This window comes from Larimichthys crocea, chromosome I (genome assembly GCF_000972845.2).
Source record: "Larimichthys crocea isolate SSNF chromosome I, L_crocea_2.0, whole genome shotgun sequence".
NCBI classification, from domain to species: domain Eukaryota; kingdom Metazoa; phylum Chordata; class Actinopteri; family Sciaenidae; genus Larimichthys; species Larimichthys crocea.
The window spans coordinates 14,582,949-14,605,052 of NC_040011.1; the positions used below are offsets into that span (position 1 = coordinate 14,582,949).

At 41.1% G+C, this 22,104-nt stretch overlaps 3 protein-coding genes across 4 annotated transcripts; 2 read left to right on the plus strand and 1 right to left on the minus strand.

The window, feature by feature from the left end:
• Positions 1 to 625: 625 nt before the first annotated feature.
• Positions 626 to 6,637, minus strand: arl6ip5a (ADP-ribosylation factor-like 6 interacting protein 5a). Its single transcript, XM_019267334.2, has 3 exons — positions 6,359 to 6,637; positions 3,421 to 3,638; positions 626 to 3,101 (listed from the first exon to the last, which is right to left on the minus strand). The coding sequence occupies exons 1-3, from the start codon at positions 6,535 to 6,537 to the stop codon at positions 2,926 to 2,928; spliced, it is 573 nt and encodes a 190-aa protein (XP_019122879.2). The 5' UTR covers positions 6,538 to 6,637; the 3' UTR covers positions 626 to 2,925.
• A 52-nt stretch (positions 6,638 to 6,689) lies between these two features.
• On the plus strand, positions 6,690 to 13,223 carry trnt1 (tRNA nucleotidyl transferase, CCA-adding, 1). Of its 2 annotated transcripts, none has more exons than XM_010734663.3 (8): positions 6,690 to 6,825; positions 7,021 to 7,150; positions 8,100 to 8,293; positions 8,874 to 9,012; positions 9,166 to 9,292; positions 9,441 to 9,634; positions 10,974 to 11,227; positions 12,399 to 13,223. In XM_010734663.3, the coding sequence occupies exons 2-8, from the start codon at positions 7,021 to 7,023 to the stop codon at positions 12,642 to 12,644; spliced, it is 1,284 nt and encodes a 427-aa protein (XP_010732965.1). In that variant the 5' UTR covers positions 6,690 to 6,825; the 3' UTR covers positions 12,645 to 13,223. The 2 variants fall into 2 exon arrangements, with proteins under 2 accessions (XP_010732965.1, XP_019122788.1); XM_019267243.2 differs by having other exon boundaries at positions 6,700 to 6,910.
• A 268-nt stretch (positions 13,224 to 13,491) lies between these two features.
• Positions 13,492 to 16,643, plus strand: avpr2b.1 (arginine vasopressin receptor 2b, tandem duplicate, 1). Its single transcript, XM_010734664.3, has 2 exons — positions 13,492 to 14,458; positions 15,139 to 16,643. The coding sequence occupies exons 1-2, from the start codon at positions 13,594 to 13,596 to the stop codon at positions 15,345 to 15,347; spliced, it is 1,074 nt and encodes a 357-aa protein (XP_010732966.1). The 5' UTR covers positions 13,492 to 13,593; the 3' UTR covers positions 15,348 to 16,643.
• The last annotated feature ends 5,461 nt before the right edge of the window (positions 16,644 to 22,104 follow it).

The following is a 22,104-nucleotide window of genomic DNA, read 5'->3' on the forward strand; positions in this document are numbered from 1 at the left end:
CATGTATCAAAAACTGCTGAGTAATGAAAGCTGTCTTCAGAACTCTTGTTCAATTATTTTTTAAACAGAGTTTCCATTTTAAAGCTGTGCTAATCAATACTTTTATATATCAACAGTGAATTAAGTAACTATGTAATGCCAAAGAAGTTGCTGTTAGTAACAAACCCACAGAGAACTATCTGCTGCTGACTCTGCAGTTCCCCTCGGCTCCACAGTGCGTTTTATCACCTTTCAGCTGCTTGTTTTGGTTTTACTACTTTTTTTTTAGTGGTTTTTAATCGTAGCAGGTAGCTGTTGTTGGCAAAAAGGCTGTAAGAAGCTGCCCGCCCAACACCAGACAGAAGGCAGACAGAGTTAGCAACTAGCTAGTAGTTAGCATTCAGCACCCAAAGAGCTAGATAAGGAGCTACCAATGCTAAAAGCAGTGTGAATTGGATTGGACTGAAACAATAAGGCGACTCCATATAAACGCTATGTCACTTGGTGCTAAGATGTTTTCTGACATATTGACTTCATACGGTGATGTAATAGTACAAAATACTTTGCATTTTCTTGACCATTTTATTAAAGCAAAGTAATTCTCCACACGGCTTGTGTTTCAACCTTAGCATTCGACAACTCTGACTTTCACAATACAATAATTTATTTTGTAGAAAAACATGTTAATACATCTCAAAGGAAGGTACTGGAATAAGTATGCGAGTTCTGTTATCAGTACTGAAATTTAGATATGGACTTGACACAGCCATATAGCGCACAGCCAAGCTCAGATTAAAGTGACTATAAATCATGTTATGCTGGGGATTCTCAGGGATCAGCAAATGCACCTTACTCCAGGGAGTAATGGCTTGGACAAGTTATGAAGGGTGGATAGTTGGATTAGAGGATCGACCAAATGCACTCAAGTCTTGTTCATGGGCTAATATGAATGACCTGCAGTGCAGGGGGTATGGGAAGGTTGAAGAGGATACTGCAGACTGCAAAGGTCACAGCGGGTCATCGTTATTGTGTCACATGATCAGCTGTAGTGTTGGTCCAAGCAGCCGGATCTGCTGAATGACAAGCTGTTTGAGTTATGAGGCTAGATAACCAGTATGGCCAGCAAAAAAACCCACAGCAAGCTGAGGAGGAGGGAGTTGGGTGGGTGGGAATGAAGGAGTGAAGCCAAAGGCAGCGCGCTGTCAAAGTGTGCCTGTCCCAACAATATTAAGTATTGTATCATACTAGATTACTCCCTGTCCGACGCCTTTGTGTTGTGGAAACTAAACAGGAGGCAGATGTTGGAAGCCTGCACATGGAGAACAGTGTTACTGTTACTTAGCAGCTGGCCCAAAAACAGCACAGGTTTGTTTGTGTCACATGCACTGACTTCTGTTGCCTCACTTAAAGACTAACTTTGAAATTATAAGTGTTTCACAATGACACATGAGTCATCCACAAACACCAAGGAAGGATAAGTGTTGTTTTGTACTGGATTACACGTATGTTGGAGACAAAACACACACCTGTTGAGTGTGCAGCAGTGCACACGTGTTGGTGGGATCCTTAAAACAGCTGCAGCAGCCAGAACAAGGACCTCCACTGTGCACTTGGGAGACACGGTTTGAGTTTGTTGCCACCGGTGCTCGTGTTCACGCTTCCAAGTTGCACAATGTGGATGGTGATGAAGCACCACGGGAGAGGACATACATGAGTGAAGAAGCACAGAAGGGGAAAAGCCTGAAGCTCGAGTCAAAGTTAAACCGGAGAGCCAGTGGAATACTGTTACACCTGAGTGTTCAGAGGTCATCACAAGGGCTCAGCTCAAAAATACCTCACATCGCACACTGTGGAGAAATGATGATGCCGGAAATATCATTTTGAAAGCAAAGGGTTAACGTGACACTCTGAAGAGATTACACTTTTTAATGCTCATCATTCTTATCTTCATGTTCCCCCTCCAGTACTTACACGCCGCCACTTAAAACCAAATAATAAAGCATAATGTTCCAGATGGATTCTGGTTATCTGCAGTCAATTTCAAATGGAATTCAATAATAATAATAAAAAACAGGCTGAAGTAGCTGACACAGCGACTAACTCAGGTTCAGGAGGTAAATGACTGCAGATGAATCCGCTCAGCGCTGTGCTGTCGCTCAGCTCTCCTCTCTAATCTACTGCAGCCCATTGATTAGCATTGGGGGGCGAGGGGGGCAAAGTTAGTCAATCCATCACCCAGGGGGCACTGTCAAGATTAAACAGTCAAGAGGTGCAGGAGGAATACTGATGGCCACGGGTTAAGACCTCACACCCCTTTGAAGTCCTCACATTGACACAGTGATCTGCGTCAGTGTCTTGGAATCACGTTGTTACACCGTCTTTTGTCTGGCTCTGTTTTGTTTGCATGAACATAAGTTTGGTTGCTTTCTATTCAAATGCGTTCTTAAGTAAACTGTTCAGTTTTACGTGAGAAGACATTATTCAAAAACTCGAAAAACAATGCAGCCTGTAGAGAAGCTTGGCAGTGATGCGTGTTGAGCGTGCACTTTTTTTAATTCTTTGTTACAAAGCAGCACTTGCATCGCTTTCACAATTTTAGTCAAGCTTAAACTTGGCTGACGGCTGTTTCGGAGGCTGATTAAACACAGATTTCATACCTGGGTAAAACTGCAGCTGTGTTACACAGGAACACGGACACATTGCATAGCAGAGATGTGAGGCAGCTCTGAGATGCCCCTATCACTGTGAAAGAAAAGTGCCCTGACAAGTTCTGGGTGGAGTGACAGATACCCCGAGGTAAAGATAAAGCCCTTCAGATTACAAGCTTTCAAAACGCACACAGCTGAGCACACTGCATGTGAAGGAAAGTTTGAGAGGTTTAGATTACAAAGTTACAGAATTTTGTTACATTCCAGAAAAAAAAAAATCAAAATGAGCCGAGTCCAATCACTCCTTCAGTTTTCCCTCCAGAAAGCTCTGGATCTTTTGAAAGTTCTCCTCCTGCTGACCCAGAGCCTCCAGCAAAATCCCCATGGGTGACCTCTTCAGTCCGGCTCCTTCGATCTTGTTCTCCAGTTTGTTCTTCATGTTGCGTAGGCGAAAAGAAGCATGTGCAAATATCACTGAGAAAAGCAGACAGGGGAAAGGGACGGTTTGAAATGTCTGGCAAAAACAAACCTATAAACATTTGTTCAAGTTAAACTCAAACAACATCAGAGTCTGAGAGCGCTCATTCCAAAACATGTTTCACTGATTTTGAAAGTAAGTATTGCCTAAGGTTAATTTCATAACACTTAATCAAGAGTGTAAACACTCTGCAAAGATATTCATTATGTTATAAAAGATCATTTAAAAACCTTCTTGCCAAATATTCCATTGTAGGTATACTCTTAATTTATGTCATTACAATGTGACAGTCCAACATCATCTTCTTGAACTTACAGGCCAGAGGTAAAGTGATTGCAGTCATAAACACCATGACGCTCCCCAGCATAGAGATCAAAATGTAGCTGGCGACCATGATGGCGATCACAAACGCTGTGGGGTTCTGCCTCTTGAAGTTGTTGATCACAGCTCTGTTCTCTCCGGCCCACACTGAACCCAAGAAGACGCCCGATACCACGGCCATAGCTGTGAACATCCCCAGTGGGTTTAGGAACCTGCAGACGTGAGAGAGAGCGCAGGGGTCAGTTTGAAAAAAACTGCTCTGATCCAGGTGGAGCAGGCAGGATCATTTGTGTGCGAGTGTGTGGTCACTGGCTCCACCAAGTGGTTAGATGTCGTTTGTACAACAACATGCCCCACATTAGCCTCACAGTGTTGTTAAACCAGGATGGGAGCACAGAGCAGTATCATTTTATGTCAATGGATCCATTTTATTCTCCATTATTTGGATGGACTTTTAAGACACAATTGTACTGTAGATTTTTAAAATAGTTGACACAAACAAGAGTCAAAATAAAAAGTTATTACTATAAGTTATTAATATTATTATAAAAAATTTGTTTTTATTTGATTAATCCAGGAGTCAATTAACAATCCGTCTGCAGTTGTTAACAACTGTGAACAGTTAAAATGCTGCAGTGTTGTTCCAGTTTGGCTGATGTGAGGACTTGCTGCTCTTCTTTGTGCTATGTGATAGTGAACTGAACATTGTTGGACTGGTCAAATAAAACAATGATAAAGAAATTCTAATGTAAATCTTTTACAGCGTCTTTTATACGTGAAGTGATTCGTCGATGAATCCAGAAAATTATCAGGCGTAGCAGTCTTGGAAATTTTACACCCGCCATAATGAAGTTGTGTTGCAAAAAAAATGAAAATATTTCCTGCTCCTACAGTCATTTCATTCAGGGCAAAGATTTTCACACTCTACTGTTACATTCTTCCTGACCAGACACCTTGGACAGCAAAACTTGTTGACAAATTTGACTATGGTGTAATTACAGTCAATGACCTCAGGGAGTGTAAGGGCCTGTCACACAAAACAAGTTCAGCTTACTCTGTCTCTCTTTGAGATATCTGGCTTTACAACCACTGCTCCTCCTGGATAACAGGAGCAAACTAAAGAAGTCAGGGCTTGATGAAGGTGTGTGTGATCAAAACGTTGCATGAAGCAGTAATTAAAGTAAAAGGGTTTCTGAGGGTTGGTCTATATTTATATACATAAACACACAAACATTTTTGATAACATTCCTCTAACATTTTTTAAAGATGGTGACCAGAGAAAAGTAACACATTGCCACCCTCTGGTGGACAGAATATGCAATAGTAACACTGTTTATATCAACCAGGTTCTACCTCGTAATATTCAACTGGAAATTCTGACTCTATATAAAACAAAACATAAAACTATCTACCTGAACTCAAACCTCATCATCAGATGTCACCATCTCAGAGCTCCTCCTCACGGCTGCATTTCCTGCTTCCTGCAATTTTATCACATACATCAAGTGAGCAGCCTGGTGTGTCTGTTTACATGTGACTTCATATTGATTACTGAGTCATATGTTTTGTTCCCCTGCATGTCACACACAGTGAATGTGCTGACACAGCAGAAACAGACTGTTCTTCATTAAGACTGTTCCCCTCAGGTGGGAGCTGCACTAGTACCTGAAGCTGTGTTATAGTTCTAGGAGAACTGTGTGAGGAAATCCAGTTCAGCGAAAACATTGTGATCACTGCATCGTGTCATTTTCAGGCTTTTAGAGCACACGGTTATTAAAAACTGTAACGTGTATGAAAACTAATGGTAGGCCTTTGACTAATGATGTGTTTGGGTGGTGGTGGTGGTGGTGGTCCCCATAGACTGATGTAGCAAACTAGACGGCTGACCTCCGGTGGCTCTCCCTTGGGGGACGTATTGTAAACTATGCAGCTGAGGTGTGAGTGTGTTAAAAGTGTTATTTTGTCATTATGTTGTCTTTCGGCTCAGTCTATTATTTTGAAACCTGCTTACTGTCTTTGATGCAATATTGTTTTTAATGGAGAAATTCAAAAAGCTATTTCAAGCCTGGCTGCAGTCCACAGGGAATTTCAAAACTGAGAAAAAAAGACTGCAACTCAGATCATGGATCATGAGTGTTATTAAACAGATCATGACATTATTTTTAGCCTGGACTGTATTTGGGTGTTTGGCGATGATCTGTGTGTGGACTGATGCATGATGATGAATGCCACACATGCTGATCACTTTTAGAAAGCCTGCATGGTTGAAGTGGATAAAAATAACTTTTTATGAAACACAATGCGCCAAGCTTGTTGGTTTTAGAGGAATGACTCATTGACAAATGAATCTAACGCTGGACTCTCCCTGCCAGGGGCACAGGAGCAGCTGATTAAAGCTATTTTTTCTCACAACTGTGCTATCTGCAGTGCAACAGCTGACCACACAAACGGCATATGAGGCCTTCATAACCATAGCAACATATACACACCATGACAGGGCATCACTATATTTAGTGAGAACAAAGTGACAACTGAAGATGTTTCAGAGAGGTAACCTCTTGTGCATGTGCTTGTACTTGGATGAGTCAACACTGGCTCCGAACTCCTCTTTTCTCCCCACAGTTCAGCCATGTCATCATATTTGGGATTATAATATTAATAACCAATGAAAATGTCTCATTATTTTTCCTCCAGGCTGAAGATATGACAGTAACAGTGTGTCACAATAGCTTTCATTCACTGTGGACTCATTTAAACTCGTTTCAACAGTCTACATCCTGTCTGCGCCGTCATGTTAAATCCTGTTTAAGTAGGTTACATCCACCCTGCACCACCAGCGGCAATAACAGACAGACACGGTGACGAGCTGCTAAAAGGTGAGCACCGTTTAATAAACAGTGAACAGCTGCTGTGAAGTTACCACACCACTCACCCGACAATGAGGAAAACAACGATGGCCAGAGCCAGATAATTAGTCTGATAATAAAGCAGGTTGCTGACAACTCTGTTGTTCCACTTGGCCAAATCTTTCCCGTCCGGTTTGCCGAATCTTTCCGAGCCCGGGAAGAAGTCGTCCCACGGTCTGAGCGGCGTCAGCTCCACTTTAGCCATTTCCCTCCGGAGTCCTCCGCCGTTAACGCGCCGTTACCGTCCAGTTAATCTGACAGCGCAGCACTGACACCGGGAAGTCACCCGAAGCCACAAAGCCTCGCGAGAAGTCGATAGCAGCACGCGCCTTTAAACCCCGCCTCGTGAGCCTGATGAAACCTCAGGCTATTGGTCAGCGACCGCACGAGCTCAAAGCACTTCCTGTAGCGCTTCACGTCGTGAAGATAACTGCGTTCATGTCCGTTAATTAAAGCTCGTTAAAGCTCGTTAAAGCTTGTGTCCCAGCAGCAGGTCAGTGCTGTCCGGTGGGTTTGTTTGTTTACGGTGACGGGACCATGTGGGAACAGTAACCGTGCACGCGGACCGCTGAAGCTCGGCAAGCATGACTTTAATGACATGTAGCTAACGACAGACAGACAGACAGACAGACAGAACATGATGAACTTCTTGTGTGTTTGTACAGATGTTGTTTGTTTGTTTGTACAGATGTGGAGCAGACTGCTGGGTCCTCGTGTGATTGGTAGGACAGGTTTGTGTTGGAGGAGTCTCTTCACCATGCGGCTGAAGACCAGCGAGTTTCAGTCTCTGTTCAACGATGGACTGAACGGACTAGCAGGTGAGATGCAGCTGTGATCACACACCTGTCAGCTCTAACCATGACAAAGATGGTTACTGTTCAGGAATGAGAGAGGATACAGGAAGCAGGGAAGTTCATAGATGTGCCTTTGTGAGTGCTTATTGGTTGCCTCTTTGTTTGCCCACTAGAATCACACACGTCAATTTTATTTTATATTGTCCAATAAAATCAAGGGACATTTACAATCTGTACCACACTCTCTATCTTTAGACGCTCATATTGGAAAAAAACTGTCCCTAAAAATGTAAAAGAAACGTCACTTTAACAAGCAACGGAGGCAGGAACACATGTCATTGTAATTCTACATGGTCTGTTCTATACACATAAGGACAATCAGGTTGTCAGCAGCACTGATGTGTTTATTATTTAACTGTAAAAAATGCTGAATCCTACATCTCCCATAATGCAATCAACCAAACAGTTTTTTGTTGGACCCTCTTTGTCTGGTAGATATACATGTATTTTATGCTCTGCATCTCCAGTTTAGCTTTTATTAGAAATCTAAAGTCTCCATGCCCGAGTCAAGATGATCCTGATCATTAGCGTTATTTTCTCTGACTTGACAGTTCCGCCAGAGCGACAGAGGACATTAGACAACTTAAACAGGCTGAGTAGTACTAGTAAACTAGTTTTCATATAATTGTTGGAATGCCTCTTTAATATGCCCCCCACATGGACAACCATCATCAGATAAAAACACATTTCCAGAACTGTTCAGGATCATTTCTTAGTTGAAACAAAACAAATATAAATGAAAAAATAACTGAAATGTTTTTATATTAATTCTCGATAATGGAATTCATTATCTTGGAAACTTTCTTCTCTGTCCCTCCAGGTTTAACTTAAACAGTGAGATTGTCCGTGCCTTTAGACATACTTCCTCTGCAAAATGACCCAGCTTCTGCATGCATGTGTTTGTTCTTCCCAGAGGTGTTTGAGAAGCACCAGCATGAGCTGAGGATAGCTGGAGGTGCCGTACGTGACCTTCTGTCAGGGAAGCGGCCAGAAGATGTGGACTTTGCAACCACAGCGACTCCAGAGGACATGAAGCGCATGTTCCAAAGTGCTGGGATCAGGATGATCAACAACAAAGGAGAGAAGCACGGGACCATTACAGCAAGAGTAAGAGGTCGACCTGCTTGGGCAGGCAGGGTTTTTGCTTTTGTTAATCAATGTTCGGAAAGCTTCTCTGTAGACTATCGGCTAGACACTGTACTACAGCGAAACCATTATGTTGATTTACTGATATTTTTAATGGCATTATAAGCTTTTTATGAAAAGTGATGGAATAAAGCGGTGAAGAAAAGTGATACATAGATCATTGTAATGTTGTTTGACCAGGCATTCATGGGTCTTCTCCCACCTGGTCGATCTAATAAGTGGTCTTTAAGCCCTCCTGATGGTTTGTGGGAGAACACTCCACAGCCCACAAACATAAAGTTCTACCTGATTTTGTTTATTCCTGGAATATGTAAATAAGTTGCATCTAATGAGTGGGGGTTGTGGGCTGGAACATTTGCGGCCATGTGGTTGTGTAAATATAGAAAGGCTACAACGTTCTGATGGCAAATAGCAGCTTGATATTCAGCTCCTAAAATACGTTGGCTTAAGAATGAGGGCATATGTACATGTCGCTGGGATTCAGTCCTGGCAGCATGAAGGCTCTTGATGTGAGTTTTTGCTTCCTGGTCTTCTTTCCTAGCTGCACAATGAGAACTTTGAGGTGACCACATTGCGAGTGGATGTTCAGACAGATGGACGTCATGCAGAGGTGGAATTCACCACTGACTGGCAAAAAGACGCAGAGCGGAGAGACCTCACCATCAATTCCATGTTTTTAGGTATGAGTGTGTTTGCTCCTCCAGAGTTTGAACTTTGAGGAATCATAATGACTCATCTGTGTGTTTGCTTGCATCATGGACATTTCTGGTGCATTCAGGGGACATTGTGGTTTATTTTATTACATTTATTGTTAAATATTTTTCTCCTTGCAGGGCTTGATGGCACATTATATGACTATTTCAAAGGATATGAAGACCTGCAGAACCGTAAAGTTCGGTTTGTTGGCAGTGCTGAACAGAGAATCCAAGAGGATTACCTGAGAATACTGCGTTATTTCAGGTGGGCTGCCTCATTTAACAAAAACATTTTTATTACTTGGAGAAAAAGGGTTTTAGAAAAATAGAAAGTGAAAGAAGAAAATCATTGATCCTCAATCAGTTGTTTGATGTAAAGGGCATTTTGGCTTGAACCTTTTTCATTTCTTCAGGTTCTACGGCAGAGTAGCTTTGGAGGCTGATGACCATGAGCCCGAGACGCTGGCTGCCATCAGGGAAAACGGCCGCGGACTGGCAGGCATATCAGGAGAGCGAATCTGGGTTGAAGTGAAGAAGATGGTGGTTGGTAACCATGCTGCTCATCTGCTGGAGCTCATCTACAATCTAGAGCTGGCCCAATACATAGGTGAGAGAGGAGGCTGGGAGGGCACACTTTCTGTAAGAGGGATCACACTCCAGGTAAAGAGGCGTTACCCACCACCACCTGAGGGTGAATGAGACATTACCTACATCAATGCTGTGAGTTCCATGACGTTGGGGGAGAGACGATCAGAGCAGCACTGACCAAGATATCCTGACTTTCGCATGTGTCCTGGATCCTACATTTCCCATAATACAACTCAACCCCATCTGTCATTAGACCAGTGACCACTTCTTTAAAACCCCACATCTCCATCTCCAAGATGACTTAACCCTGATGACATCATTATCATTGAACTGATGATTTAATTTTCAACTTTATTTTTTTTTTTTTTTTTTTTTTTTCGGGCTGGAGGAGTCCACGACTCAACAGCTCTCTCAACATTTCTCTGTTTTGTCAGATTGCCAAATTGGCTACTGTATTTAATCACTCACACTCCGCCAAATCCCATGAAGTAATTAAGAAGTTTTAAATCCGGCAATTAACATGTAAAGATTAGGACTACCCGCTCGTGCTTAGGGTTTTCAGTGCAGATGCTGATAATGCTGGATAAGCAAAAGCGGTTTCCTCTGGGCGGGGGCTGCTGCGGGGGCAGGGAGGGGAGGGGAGGGTGGTGGGCGAGGAAGTGCAGATATAAATTGAGCGCCAGCATGTCCCTCTTATGTAATTCCATTATCCTGGACAATTTGCCTTAATGTGACAGTGGTAGAATCCACGGATTATAATGACTCCATTCCATCATTGTAAAAGACAGAGAGGCACACACACACACATTATAGAGCCGTTTTCAGAGTGTAACGTGTGAAATCTATGGAGTGCCCCTTTGATTGCTGCTGTTGCTCACTTTGGTAAAAATGTTCCCACTTCATGAAATCTTTTCCTTTTTGTCGTGGCTCAGACCCTTCTAGAAAATTGTCAGGGAACATGTACCCTGCTATCAGGGCATTGTTTGCAAAGTGATGACGTCAGTGAATAGATCAGTGGTGTCAAAGCTCAACAGTTGTCGAGGATCTGACAACGTGGAGCTGTTTCTAAAAGGGGGAGATTCAATTTTCATCCCCGACATGGAGTGGATTAATGCCCTTTGATTTCTGTGGCACTGTGAACTCTGATATTAGTCACCACTAGACAGAGATGATTCATCGACCCTTGCTTATATAACTATTCTTAGATTATTTGGCAATTGCAGAAGACTTCTACCAGGATAGCAATATTTACAGTATGTACTTGTAATCAGAAGAAATATTGTGTTTTCTTTTTCTTGCTTAATTTCTGGAGCTTTTAGTCACTCCTGCTCATCCCTCCCATCCCCGCTCCTCCTCAGGTTTACCACCAGATGGCAATGTTGAGGAGATGAAACGAGTGTGGCAGAATGCCAAAGGCCACTCTCCAAAACCCATGACCATCCTGGCAGCTCTCCTGCACTGCCCCGAGGAGGTGGAAAAGATGGACATCCGACTGAAGGTGTCCAGGGAGGAGAAGAGTCTGGCTCTGTTCTTGGTCAAACACAGACGGGAACTCTGCAGGAGCCAAGACGAGCCAGACAGCCTCAAACCCTTCACGGACTTTATCATCGATGTAAGTTTTCAGCCTCCTCTAGTTAGTCTGTAGGAGCGATAGAATATTAATTGGAATTAGAGCTAAAAGTATCAGTCACTTTATCGATCAACAGAAGATTAATCAGAAGCTATTTAAATTCAGATGATCACTGGTTCTAGCTCAAATGTGAAAGCGTGGATACAGTGTGTTTGGACTGTGGGTGAGATAAAACAAGCAATTTGCAGGCACTATACTTTGCTCCAGGAAAAGGTGATCAGCATTTCCCCAAACAATTAAAAATAATCTGCAGTTTAGCCAAGCATTAAAAAAATAATAATAATATGATAAGAAAAAGTAGTAATTGTAAAACGAAACACACCCTCTGACTCACCTTCACCTCCTGCATCTGTTACTCACACCTGAATGCAACACGTTTCCACCCATACTAATAAGACTTGGCACAAGGAATGGGACACGCTTGTAATCATTAACTAGGATTTGGTTCTGTCAGTCAGCTCAAAGTGGATCTGGTGCCAAGTGACAGATTTGTTCAAATCTGAATCTAACAAATCTCTTTTACTGTTTGCAACAAGCAAGAACCAAAACATTCGGATTATCAGTAATATGTGTTTAAGATTTGCAAGTTTAGTTTAGTATGTTAACTTTTCTCAAAACAGTCGTAATTATGACTTAAATATCAGAGTTTAAATCCGAGTTTAAAGTGAGATTCAGATGCGATGAGCTCATTTCACACTGGATTTAGCTTCAACAAAATCCTCTTGTACACCAGTCTGATCACTAATAGAAGCAGACGGGGCAGGATGAGAGGGTACATTTGCTTTAAAGGCCTTGAAAACACATTTTCACTGAGCTTGTTGTTATTATGTGATGCAGCTATACACGTGTTCACACAGGACACATTTCTGTATTTGTTTTTTTGGTTTTTTTCTCTGTGCTCTTCTTGCTGAGTTAAATCAGGCTAGGCCTAATTGGAAAAATCATGGAGAACTCAATCAGGATTCAGAAATATTTCAGTCAAAATATGATGACACGACGTGTTTGCTTTTGTTGCCACCTTCAATTAAATCAGATCAAGCCACACCTGCACAGCCCTGACAAATCAGATCAGCTGAGTGTGTCAGTGTTTAACTATATTCTATAAAAGTTTCTCTTCTTACTTTTTAATGTTACACATACTGTATCTTTTCAGAGCCGGGAGCTGGATTCCCAGAGTAAAGTGTGTGAGCTTCTGAAGTATCAAGGTGAGGAGAAGCTGCTTGCGGAGCTCTGCAGATGGTCCATCCCCCGCTTCCCTGTCAGCGGTCACGATCTGAGGAGGATTGGCATCACGTCGGGTAAAGAGATAGGTTCCATGTTACAGGAGCTCCGCGACATCTGGAAGAAAAGTCGTTATCAGATGGATAAAGATGAACTCCTCAGTCACATAAGGCCCTGAACGAGCAGAAATTGGATTTTTTAATAATCCGGACGCGACGCTGTAATTGTGCTGCTCAATGGTACTAAATTAGTACGCATGTGTGATACATGTTGTTTAAAAAAGGACACTACAGGAAGTGTGACATGCATGAATGCAGTTTGATTCTAATTAAACCCCAGGGCCACTTGTCACCTGCTTTGCCATATAAATCTGTAGAGGTCCCACGTTTTGCTCTCAGCATCACGGCTGCCACCATATGAGAAAACATGTTTTGGACAATGGCAGCTGACTTCACTGTGTGTTATTACAGACCTGTGTAGTTTAAGTTCAGTGTTTGAACTGGTGATTTGATACTGATGCTCAGCTGATGCAGGAGGGCAGGACTCAGGGAGGAATGGTGAAATAAACCGTCAGATCAATAACTATAGAAAATAGTTTTCATTTTTCAAACAATATTAGAAAGCAGAAGTTTGGTTTAGATTTGTATCAGTTAATCTGCAGTATGTTCTTTGTTTTCTGTTTTATTGGAAATACTGACATGGTTATTCTTTGTTTTATGTACCCGCACTGCAGAATAAACAGATATATTTATTGAAATTCATGACACTTTGTCTATGTCTTTGGCACTATGAGAATTTTTTTTTTTTTTTTTTTGTGCTGGACTGAGGTTGCTCCTCCCTGCTGCAGAGATGAGGAGATATAAAGCCCCCTCCTCCTTCACTAACACCTCAGTGGAGACTCAACACTTGTTGCTTTGGGAGAATTTACCCATCAAACTACAAAAGGCACTTTTTTGTTGTTGGATTTAGCTTTTGAGCTTTTGGTGAAATTGTTAAAAGTCGTTTTTTTGTGTGTGGTGGTGGTTTTTTTTTTTTTTCTTTTTTAAAGGCCCCCGCTTCAGCTGGGTTCACCTGGAATGGTTATGTAACACAAAAAGCAGGAGCTGAAAGCTATCTGGACTCAAAGCATGGCTTGGTTCGGTGTAAATATCAGTAACATCACTTTGGAGAACGCTTTCTCCGAGGATGAGCCGCGAGATGAGCGCTTGGCTCAGGTGGAAATAGCCCTCCTGTCCATCATCTTCACCATCGCAGGAGTCTTAAACTTCGGAGTGTTGTTGCTGCTGTGGAAGCGGAGGAAGCAGCTCTCCAGGATGCGCGTCTTCGTTTTCCACCTGTGCGTTGCCGATCTGGTGGTCACATTCTTCCAAGTTTGTCCCCAACTCATGTGGGACATCACTGACAGATTCGTCGGTCCAGATGTATTGTGTCGCGTAGTGAAGTACCTGCAAGTGGTCGGGATGTTTGCCTCCACCTACATGATAGTAGTGATGACGATAGACCGATATCAAGCCATCTGCAACCCCATGGTGACTTTCCAGAGGCGCAGAGCGCGCTGGAACGGTCCGGTGTGCGCCGCCTGGTGCGTCTCTTTCATCGGCAGCCTCCCGCAGATCTTCATCTTCTCTCGGGTCGAGGTCGCTCCAGGAGTGTTCGACTGCTGGGCGCAGTTCATCAAGCCTTGGGGACTGAAAGCCTACGTGACCTGGACGACTCTGGTCATATTCGTACTGCCCATTGTCACGGTGATCGCGTGCCAGGTGCGCATCTGTCGCACCGTGCACTTTAACTTTCACATGAAGACGCAGCACGTCGGAGAGGTGGTCAGTAAGCCGCTGTCATCCAGGGCCAGCAGCGTGGCAGGGGTATCCAAGGCACGGGTGAAGACGGTGAAGATGACCGTGGTCATCGTGCTCGCCTACATCATCTGCTGGACGCCTTTCTTCACCGTGCAGCTCTGGTCCGTCTGGGATGTCGAGGCGCCCACTCAAAGTAAGATAGCAGGATGTCACAACATGGGGAGGAAAAAGACATACAAATAGAGTCTAATACAATTTACAGAGAAATCTGTGAAATCATTTTAATTCATCCAATTTTCTACGTGAGCATCAGCAGGTCAACATCAAAAAACACATGAATAAAAACACCTCAGGGCTGTCAGCTCTGCTCAGCTGTTTCATAATAACCTATAAATGACAAAAGCTCCAAATTGTTCCCTTTCAATTAGTACAGTCTAAAAAAGGTCTGCAGTTAATGAACCATCCATTTAAAAAATGATGAAGAGCCCGAGGGATCGAAGTGCAAGTCATTACACATGCACTATGATTTACTGATCACTGCACTGTGGAGCTACAAAGGCATCAGATATTTTGGAACATGCTATTTTACTTCTTTGTGTCCATTGGACAAATCACAACAACAGCAGTTTTCATATTTTGCTTTGTGCGGGCTGGTTCTGACCCGTGGGTCACATGTTTTACACTCCAGTAAAAATGTGTCATCTCCACTTAAACATACACATGTTGATAGAAATGGAAGATCAATATATAATGTCAGTCCTAAAGAGTTATTGATCCACAGTCAGGGCAGTTTCAATGATGACTGTGAAACAGATCAAAACAATAAGAATAAAAGTTGAATATTTTTTCTCATTTTGTCCTCCATGTATCCAGCTGCAACCTTCACCATCTTGATGCTGCTGGCCAGTCTGAACAGCTGTGCCAACCCCTGCATTTACCTGCTGTTTAGCGGGAAGCTGCCCAAGAGACTGGCGGCGCTGACATGTGTTGATCAGCCCGAGATAAAGGAGTCCATCCAGGAGGAGGCCACCATGGTCAGCTCCCTGTACATCAGCCTTAAGAGCCTGTCAGACTGCAGATGAAAGTGCAGACGCCTCAGACACTTTTTCTCACCTCATCCTGTTAAACATGTTGCAGAGATATGGCTGTCCCATGAGACACTTACTGAAATCCACAAATGAGTGTGAAGACAAAAGCTTAAAGCTGTAAACAGTATGCTATATTTTACTGAGTCCATATTGTAGAAATGAACAATGGATTAAATGCGTTCATGTGGGAGATCCACCATGTTTTGATACAGTGAAACAAGTATGATACAGTTGCTGTGAAGTCACTATTACACATTTTTTTTGCATGATTTCTTTTAGCCATGATGTGGTTATAGTGATGGAAGTCTGCTGGTCAGCTGGTCCACCATTTTGGCCCTGGGTGAAATATCTAACAACTACTGGATGAGATGTTATTCGTGGTACCCAGAAGATGAATCCTACCTATTTTGTTGATTTCCTGACTTTTCCTCTAGTTCTATCAGCAGGTCAAAGTTGTTACATATCCAGTGAAATATCACTCAATGGACTGGCACAAAATTTTGTACATTCATGGTACCCAGAGGATGTGTCCTGTTTACTTTGGTCATCTCCTGAGTTTTCCTCAATTGGGAAAATGAGACTTTTCACTCAAACCCACATGTCAGGGTAAAATGTCTTGACAACTATTAGATGGATTGCCCCGACCTATCATGCCCTTCTGTTTTCCTTCCGACACTCACCCAAATAAAAAGCAAATACTCTCCGGACTGACCAACCTCATATCTACATTGCATCTGCTTGGACTGTAATGGTGGCATTAAATGTGTCTTTATTGTTGACAAATTAAACTAATGATATTTGGGAGCCACTGAACAATATGGTTGTCCTCTATACCTCAAGATCATGGTCCTCAGTCACATGTACATGGAATAAAAAAGTCTGTTTTGTCAGAAAGACAGACAAAAAAATATAAATGATTAAGAATCATAAAGCATTTACATTTAAAGGACCAGTGTGTAGGATTTAGTGACATCTAGTAGAGAAACTGCAGATTGCAACCAATACAAACCCTTCGACTCACCCAAGCTTAAAGGAGAAACTATGGTGCCCGCAAACACATAAAAAGCCTTTCTAGAGACTGTGTTTAGTTTGTCCTTTCTGGGCTACTGTAGAAACATAGCAGTCTAACATGGTGGACACCGTGGAAAAGATGTTAAATGAATATTTTTCTGAGTGATTTAAGTGTTTCACTTAAATGTGAATGTGGTGTTTATATGTATCATATGTCCTTTGAATGTGAATCATGAGTTTACTTTGCATCTGTATATAAAATCATATGCATGATCATGAGTGATGCCTGTTAGGTGTTGATTAGAATAGTTATCACAGAACAGATTGGTCTGTGTTTGTTGAATCTAAAGTATCTTTTCTCTTGACCCTGAAGGAGTGATGATAAAATGTTGTGTTGTTTCCACGTGTCTCTGTTCTTCTTTCCAAACAGCACTGTGTTATTGAGGAAAATGAACCTTTGGATTGAAATATGAACTACTACTTTGACTCTCAGACTTCTGTTTGTCTGCTGAACATAAGGTGACTGACAGACTGACAGGAAGACATTTTTCAAGTGATTTACATATGTCACATCAGCTCCAACATGTCATTACTCAAAAAACCTGGCATGCAGTGATTCTTTCAGAAATAAAATGGATGTTTTATATTCGGCTAAACATTCATGTCATGTATTTGACTACATGGAATATGTGAATATTACATCTCTGCTTTCACCGAGCTGCACAGACAAATCCAGCAGAAATCCTACAAAGTGCTCTGCCTTTATCTTCATCCGAGGCTGTCTGGCAGCTGGCTGCGACTCAACTCTGACCTTTAACGCTAATAGAATGACCAGCAGCTGTCAGTGCTGTGTCTCCAGCTGTTGGGGGCGAGATATGCTGACAGGTCATGGCATCATTTTTCATTTAACATTTGTGAAATCATACAATCAAGTGTGAAAATTACGCTCCTCAAGAAAAACAGGGGTAATGCTTCATATAACAGCCCACAAATTACTGTGTAAATATTTTATAAGGGAGTGACACATTTGTATTTATGAAAGACTTGGAAAATAATTACACTTTAATATATAATATTTTATTTAGACTTGCATTGAATTGACATACTTGACCATACTACAAGAGCTTTTAACTAGTTATAAAACGGTCTCAGTTTAACACAGATGCCTCTATAAGACCTAAAACAGACAGTATCATCAGTGAAGGATGATTATTTTCTTATTATTTCTTGTTATTTCTGTAGTTGTTCTTGTCAGACTCCCCTCAAAATTAATGGTGGAAACACTATTGCTTGTGTCCACTGCTGTGGCTTCCAGAATCAACACAAAACATTTTCTTGTAGCTGTAGTACCACTACGACACTGTAAAAATACTCCAATACTTCATTTAACATCCTACTTGGAGTCCAGTATCCATTATGAATACATCCATGCTAGTGAGACTTGATAGGTTAGGCTACATTTGAAAGCTTATGCAAATCTATGCGGTATATTTGAAACAATTCAGAGTTTCAGTATTGATTTACTGTGTGCAGGAATTAGCCCATAAGATCTACTTTGTGTTAACCACACAAGGAAGAGCTTATGGGCTAATGGGCTGGACAACAGACAAATGTTACTGAGTGACTAACAGACCTATTCGGGTATTATCCAGAGGCTTCTGTTCAGAACCAGAGATCTTCACCATAACAAAAATGCTGCATATGTTCTGACACTGAGATGGACACATATTGTTTTCTGTTTAATAGTGTTGATTATTAGGACTATAGTTTCTATGTTATTGTTACATATTATTATATTTATTACAGGTTTTCAATGCTTTGTCATGATGGCAGGACACTAGAACTTTATTCACTCACTGCAATTACCCATGCTTTTCATAAACACATCTATGAAAATGACACGTCATTTGGTTGCTGCATACCTCCCCACACTCTTCCTTGTGCTATATTAATCAAAAGACTGAATTAGTTGTCACGACTTTTAAGAATGATAAAAACGAGTTTCCTTGTAAAGATTTAAGCTGTGATCTAAATCTAATCATGGCAGGTCTTTAGACAAACACTTACACTGTGAAAATAAATTTGTTTTCACCAGTAATTCTTCGAAATACAGGCTTATTCTTTGAACAGATGGAAAGATAACTGAAACTCTTAATTAAACTCTAATTGTCTATATGAGCATACCTCATACTTGAGCCTTATTTACCAAGCCTCTAAGTTGGTACGTGAGCTCTACCTTGAGAGATTCAATGTCCTGAATCCTGAAATTGCTCTTCACATAAGAAGCCACTTATATAGATTATGTATTCACATCCAAACTACCACCTTTTCATCGCCTGCATACATGAAAAAAAAAGGTGTTCATTTACATCAGTGTAAACGAGGACGCTGCTGTGGAACGTTTACTGATTTCTAAATGAGTCCATACAAAATACTGTGAATATGGTCACATTTATTCATGCCATTATTCCACAACAGTCCTGTCACTTAGTCAAATAACTATCGAACTGACTGACCTGCTTTCCATTTCTCTTGATTGAAGAAGATCCCCAAGTGGCTCTTCACATTTAATAGAAAAACCTTTAAGAGAAGAACATGCAATATGAACCAGAAAGTAACGTGACGCTTTCAAATCATATATATTAGCTGTGTGTGTGCATATAATTCTTACATTCTGATGTTGTTTAGACACAGAATTATTCAACATAAGGGGTTGTCTGTGTGCGTGCATCTTAATGAATAACTAAGAATATTACAGTGTATGATCTTGTTGTCATTCATAAAGAACCTCCTTTTTATGCTCTGAATTTTTGTCAATAAAAAGAACAAACATATGCTGCAACAGATGTCGATCAGTGTATGTATGTCATGTTCAGGCTACTCATTTGCATACCATAAATATTACACAGATTTTCATTTATTGACATGGTGTGAGACACATGTTTCAATCAAATTTCCCCATGTAAATGTATATCTTATATGTTGGATGACTGCATTATATATACCAAGCCACACCCCCAGCAAGAGAGAATGAAAACACCAAAGCTGCTGCGGTCCAGATGTTTAACTGAGGTGTTCTGATATCGTGTGTTTCTCATGAAACTTTCAAAGATAGTGCAAAGATGAATAAAGCTCTGTATTATTCATGTTCCTGAGCTCAGCTTAATTAAAATGAAACGGGGCTGTGAGTCCATGATGGCTGCTAGTCCCAGGAATAGGTTTGACTCTTTATTATCTCCAGGGCCTGAGGGATGTGTCCATTCATCAGAGCTGCTATTAGGCCTGGATGAAGGTTGTAGTAGCTCTGAGAGATGTTTTGAAGGAAGGAAAGGTCAGGAAGTTACAGCATGTTTTATTGGTTCACAGATTTGTGTCATAGTGGATGTCAATAACATTTTTTGATGCAAAATTGATCTAAATTTACACATGTTTTAGTGTGTAGTGTGTTTAACCACTTCCATCATCAGTGGGGTAGCAAAGTAGTCACATAAGTGTCTAATCAAGGTTAACTACACCCTGAACTTTGACTAAACATTTGCTAGACCTCACACGAATGCCCCCCTTAAATATGCATTGGGCTGTACACATGATATTGTGCTAAAAGACTGAGGCTCCAGCCAACAAGGAAAAAAGTCAACATCCTCACTAGCTGGAAATTAATGTAGGTGGGCAAAAGAAGTAGAATCAAAACTTTAAAATTATGGTTCAGGTATTTTGAAGGGGGGGTTGTATGAGGCATAGTCAGCGTATTAGCTACATTAGCCCACAGTTTAGAGAAAGACAATGATCCTGGCACAAGAACAGAGCTATAAACTGCTGTGGACAGGGTCAGCAGAAAAAATATATTTTAGCCACATAAAAAAGGCCCAACCCTCTAAAAACCAGCATGTTTAAATGTATGCTTGCTGGTGCTTTTGTGCCAGGATCCATCTGCTTCTCCAAACTAGGGGTAAGCTGACCTCCATCTACTGTCGGTAACGCACTATAATACCTCATACAAGCCCACTTTAAAATACCCAAACTAACTCTTTAAGCTATGTAGGTTTTGACAATGATGACTTTCTCATATTTAAAGAAATAATGACGGGGACAGAAGTTTAGCCAACTAGTGTAATTAGCTCGAGTTGATGGTGGTCACAGATGATGAACAGTGAACACAGCAACAATGTTATAATGTTTTGCTTTTGCGTGATGTATGGTAACAGTGAAATGACAGAAACATATTTATTTCAGAAAAAGAAAAGGATGAAGGAGAGAGAGGTGTGCATGAAAATTGACGGGAGATGATAAGACACAAGATGAAGTGGTGATGAAGAGGCAAAGAGCATGGCATAGTCATTCCTGTAGTGGTTGTTGAATTGAGGGAACACTTAACCAGAAAGAAATTGTTCACAAGTTTATTTCATTTTCCATGTAGATCTTTTCTAAAGAATGATGAAGCCACCAAGAAAAGGAATGCGGTGTCGTCGTGTCAGTCATGTCAACGTATAAGGGACAGCATGCCTGATGGAAACTTGGCTTTGGTGGTGCTCCTAAAAACTATTTTTGCTTCACCGGTTGCTGCTTTCTGTCAGTGACAAAAGAGAAAGGCACTGATGAATGAAACTCACATGCCAACTTTTCCCAGAAAGCTTGTGGGTCACGGAAACAAAGTGGAAAATATTGAGCATTCTGACCATCATTTGAATAGAAATGTAATGTTTAGTGGAAGGCTCATGAGGGGTAACATGACTGTAACAAAATACAGAGAAAAAGTCTGCAGGAGACATATGACTTTGGAACAATTTATTTTCCAACGAGGCATCCACCTCAAACATAAAGTCAAAGGTGCAATGGCTTCAAAACAACAATGTCAATGTCCTGGAGTGGTCGTGTTGGGGTCCAGATCTCAATTTACTCAATTGTTCGTGGCAAGACTTAAAAGTTTTGCTTTACTTACCATCCCCACTCAGATTTAGTAGCTTTGCAAAGAAGAATGTAGAAAAATTGTTTGGTGACACAGAGCTGCACACGCAGATCTACTGAAATAGGAACTTCTACATATAGAACACTGAATGGAGGTGAATAACTTTGAAATCAATGATCTTGTCTTAAATTTGTAATTAATTATTTGGACTTTCTGTAACAATAAAGAACACAAAACCATTAGTTAATAAGTAACTTCTAATCTGTGTATCTAGTGATTAGTTAATAATTAGTTCAAGAAGCGAGTTAGGACTGACTTGATAACTGATAATAATGAGTTAATAGAGGACAGACTGGACCTATATTAATGAATCATAATGTAATGATTATTTCATAAATATCTGTGATCACATTATTGTCTTTGTGTAGCACAGGTAAAGTCATATATACCAATGAATAGTTACTAACTATAGTCCCTCTTACATCATCATTATTGTATGATTACTTACTCTTTGTGTGGCGTACTCACTGAGAAATACTGCTATGATTTCCCTTGATGAAATACAATATACGGTAACTAGTTTAGGTGCTACATCTGACAAACAAGACACATACATAAAAGCTGCACGGCCCATCATAATACACAAAACAGGAGCTAATTGTTTAAGTAATAAGTAATAAATTAGTCATTACTAGGTTTGTGCTGTTCACCAGTAGGATCAGAGTATCTATACTGTCTTCCATTAGGAATTACTATGGAATCACTTTAATGATTAATGGTTCATCATGTTTAAAGTCGGTCTTCATTTGTGTCTCATTAGTTCTCTGGTAAATG

What these genes read in the sequence shown, in the direction of transcription:
- arl6ip5a (XM_019267334.2), bottom strand. Translation starts at nt 6,537, where the DNA reads ATGGCTAAAGTGGAGCTGACGCCGCTCAGACCGTGGGACGACTTCTTC. An exon ending in GTTGTTTTCCTCATTGTCGG is followed by an intron (nt 3,639 to 6,358) that starts GTGAGTGGTGTG and finishes TCACGTCTGCAG; the next exon opens with GTTCCTAAACCCACTGGGGA. An exon ending in AATCACTTTACCTCTGGCCT is followed by an intron (nt 3,102 to 3,420) that starts GTAAGTTCAAGA and finishes TGCTTTTCTCAG; the next exon opens with TGATATTTGCACATGCTTCT.
- trnt1 (XM_010734663.3), top strand. Translation starts at nt 7,021, where the DNA reads ATGTGGAGCAGACTGCTGGGTCCTCGTGTGATTGGTAGGACAGGTTTG. An exon ending in ACGGGACCATTACAGCAAGA is followed by an intron (nt 8,294 to 8,873) that starts GTAAGAGGTCGA and finishes CTTCTTTCCTAG; the next exon opens with CTGCACAATGAGAACTTTGA. An exon ending in CATCAATTCCATGTTTTTAG is followed by an intron (nt 9,013 to 9,165) that starts GTATGAGTGTGT and finishes TTCTCCTTGCAG; the next exon opens with GGCTTGATGGCACATTATAT.
- avpr2b.1 (XM_010734664.3), top strand. Translation starts at nt 13,594, where the DNA reads ATGGCTTGGTTCGGTGTAAATATCAGTAACATCACTTTGGAGAACGCT. An exon ending in TGTCGAGGCGCCCACTCAAA is followed by an intron (nt 14,459 to 15,138) that starts GTAAGATAGCAG and finishes CCATGTATCCAG; the next exon opens with CTGCAACCTTCACCATCTTG.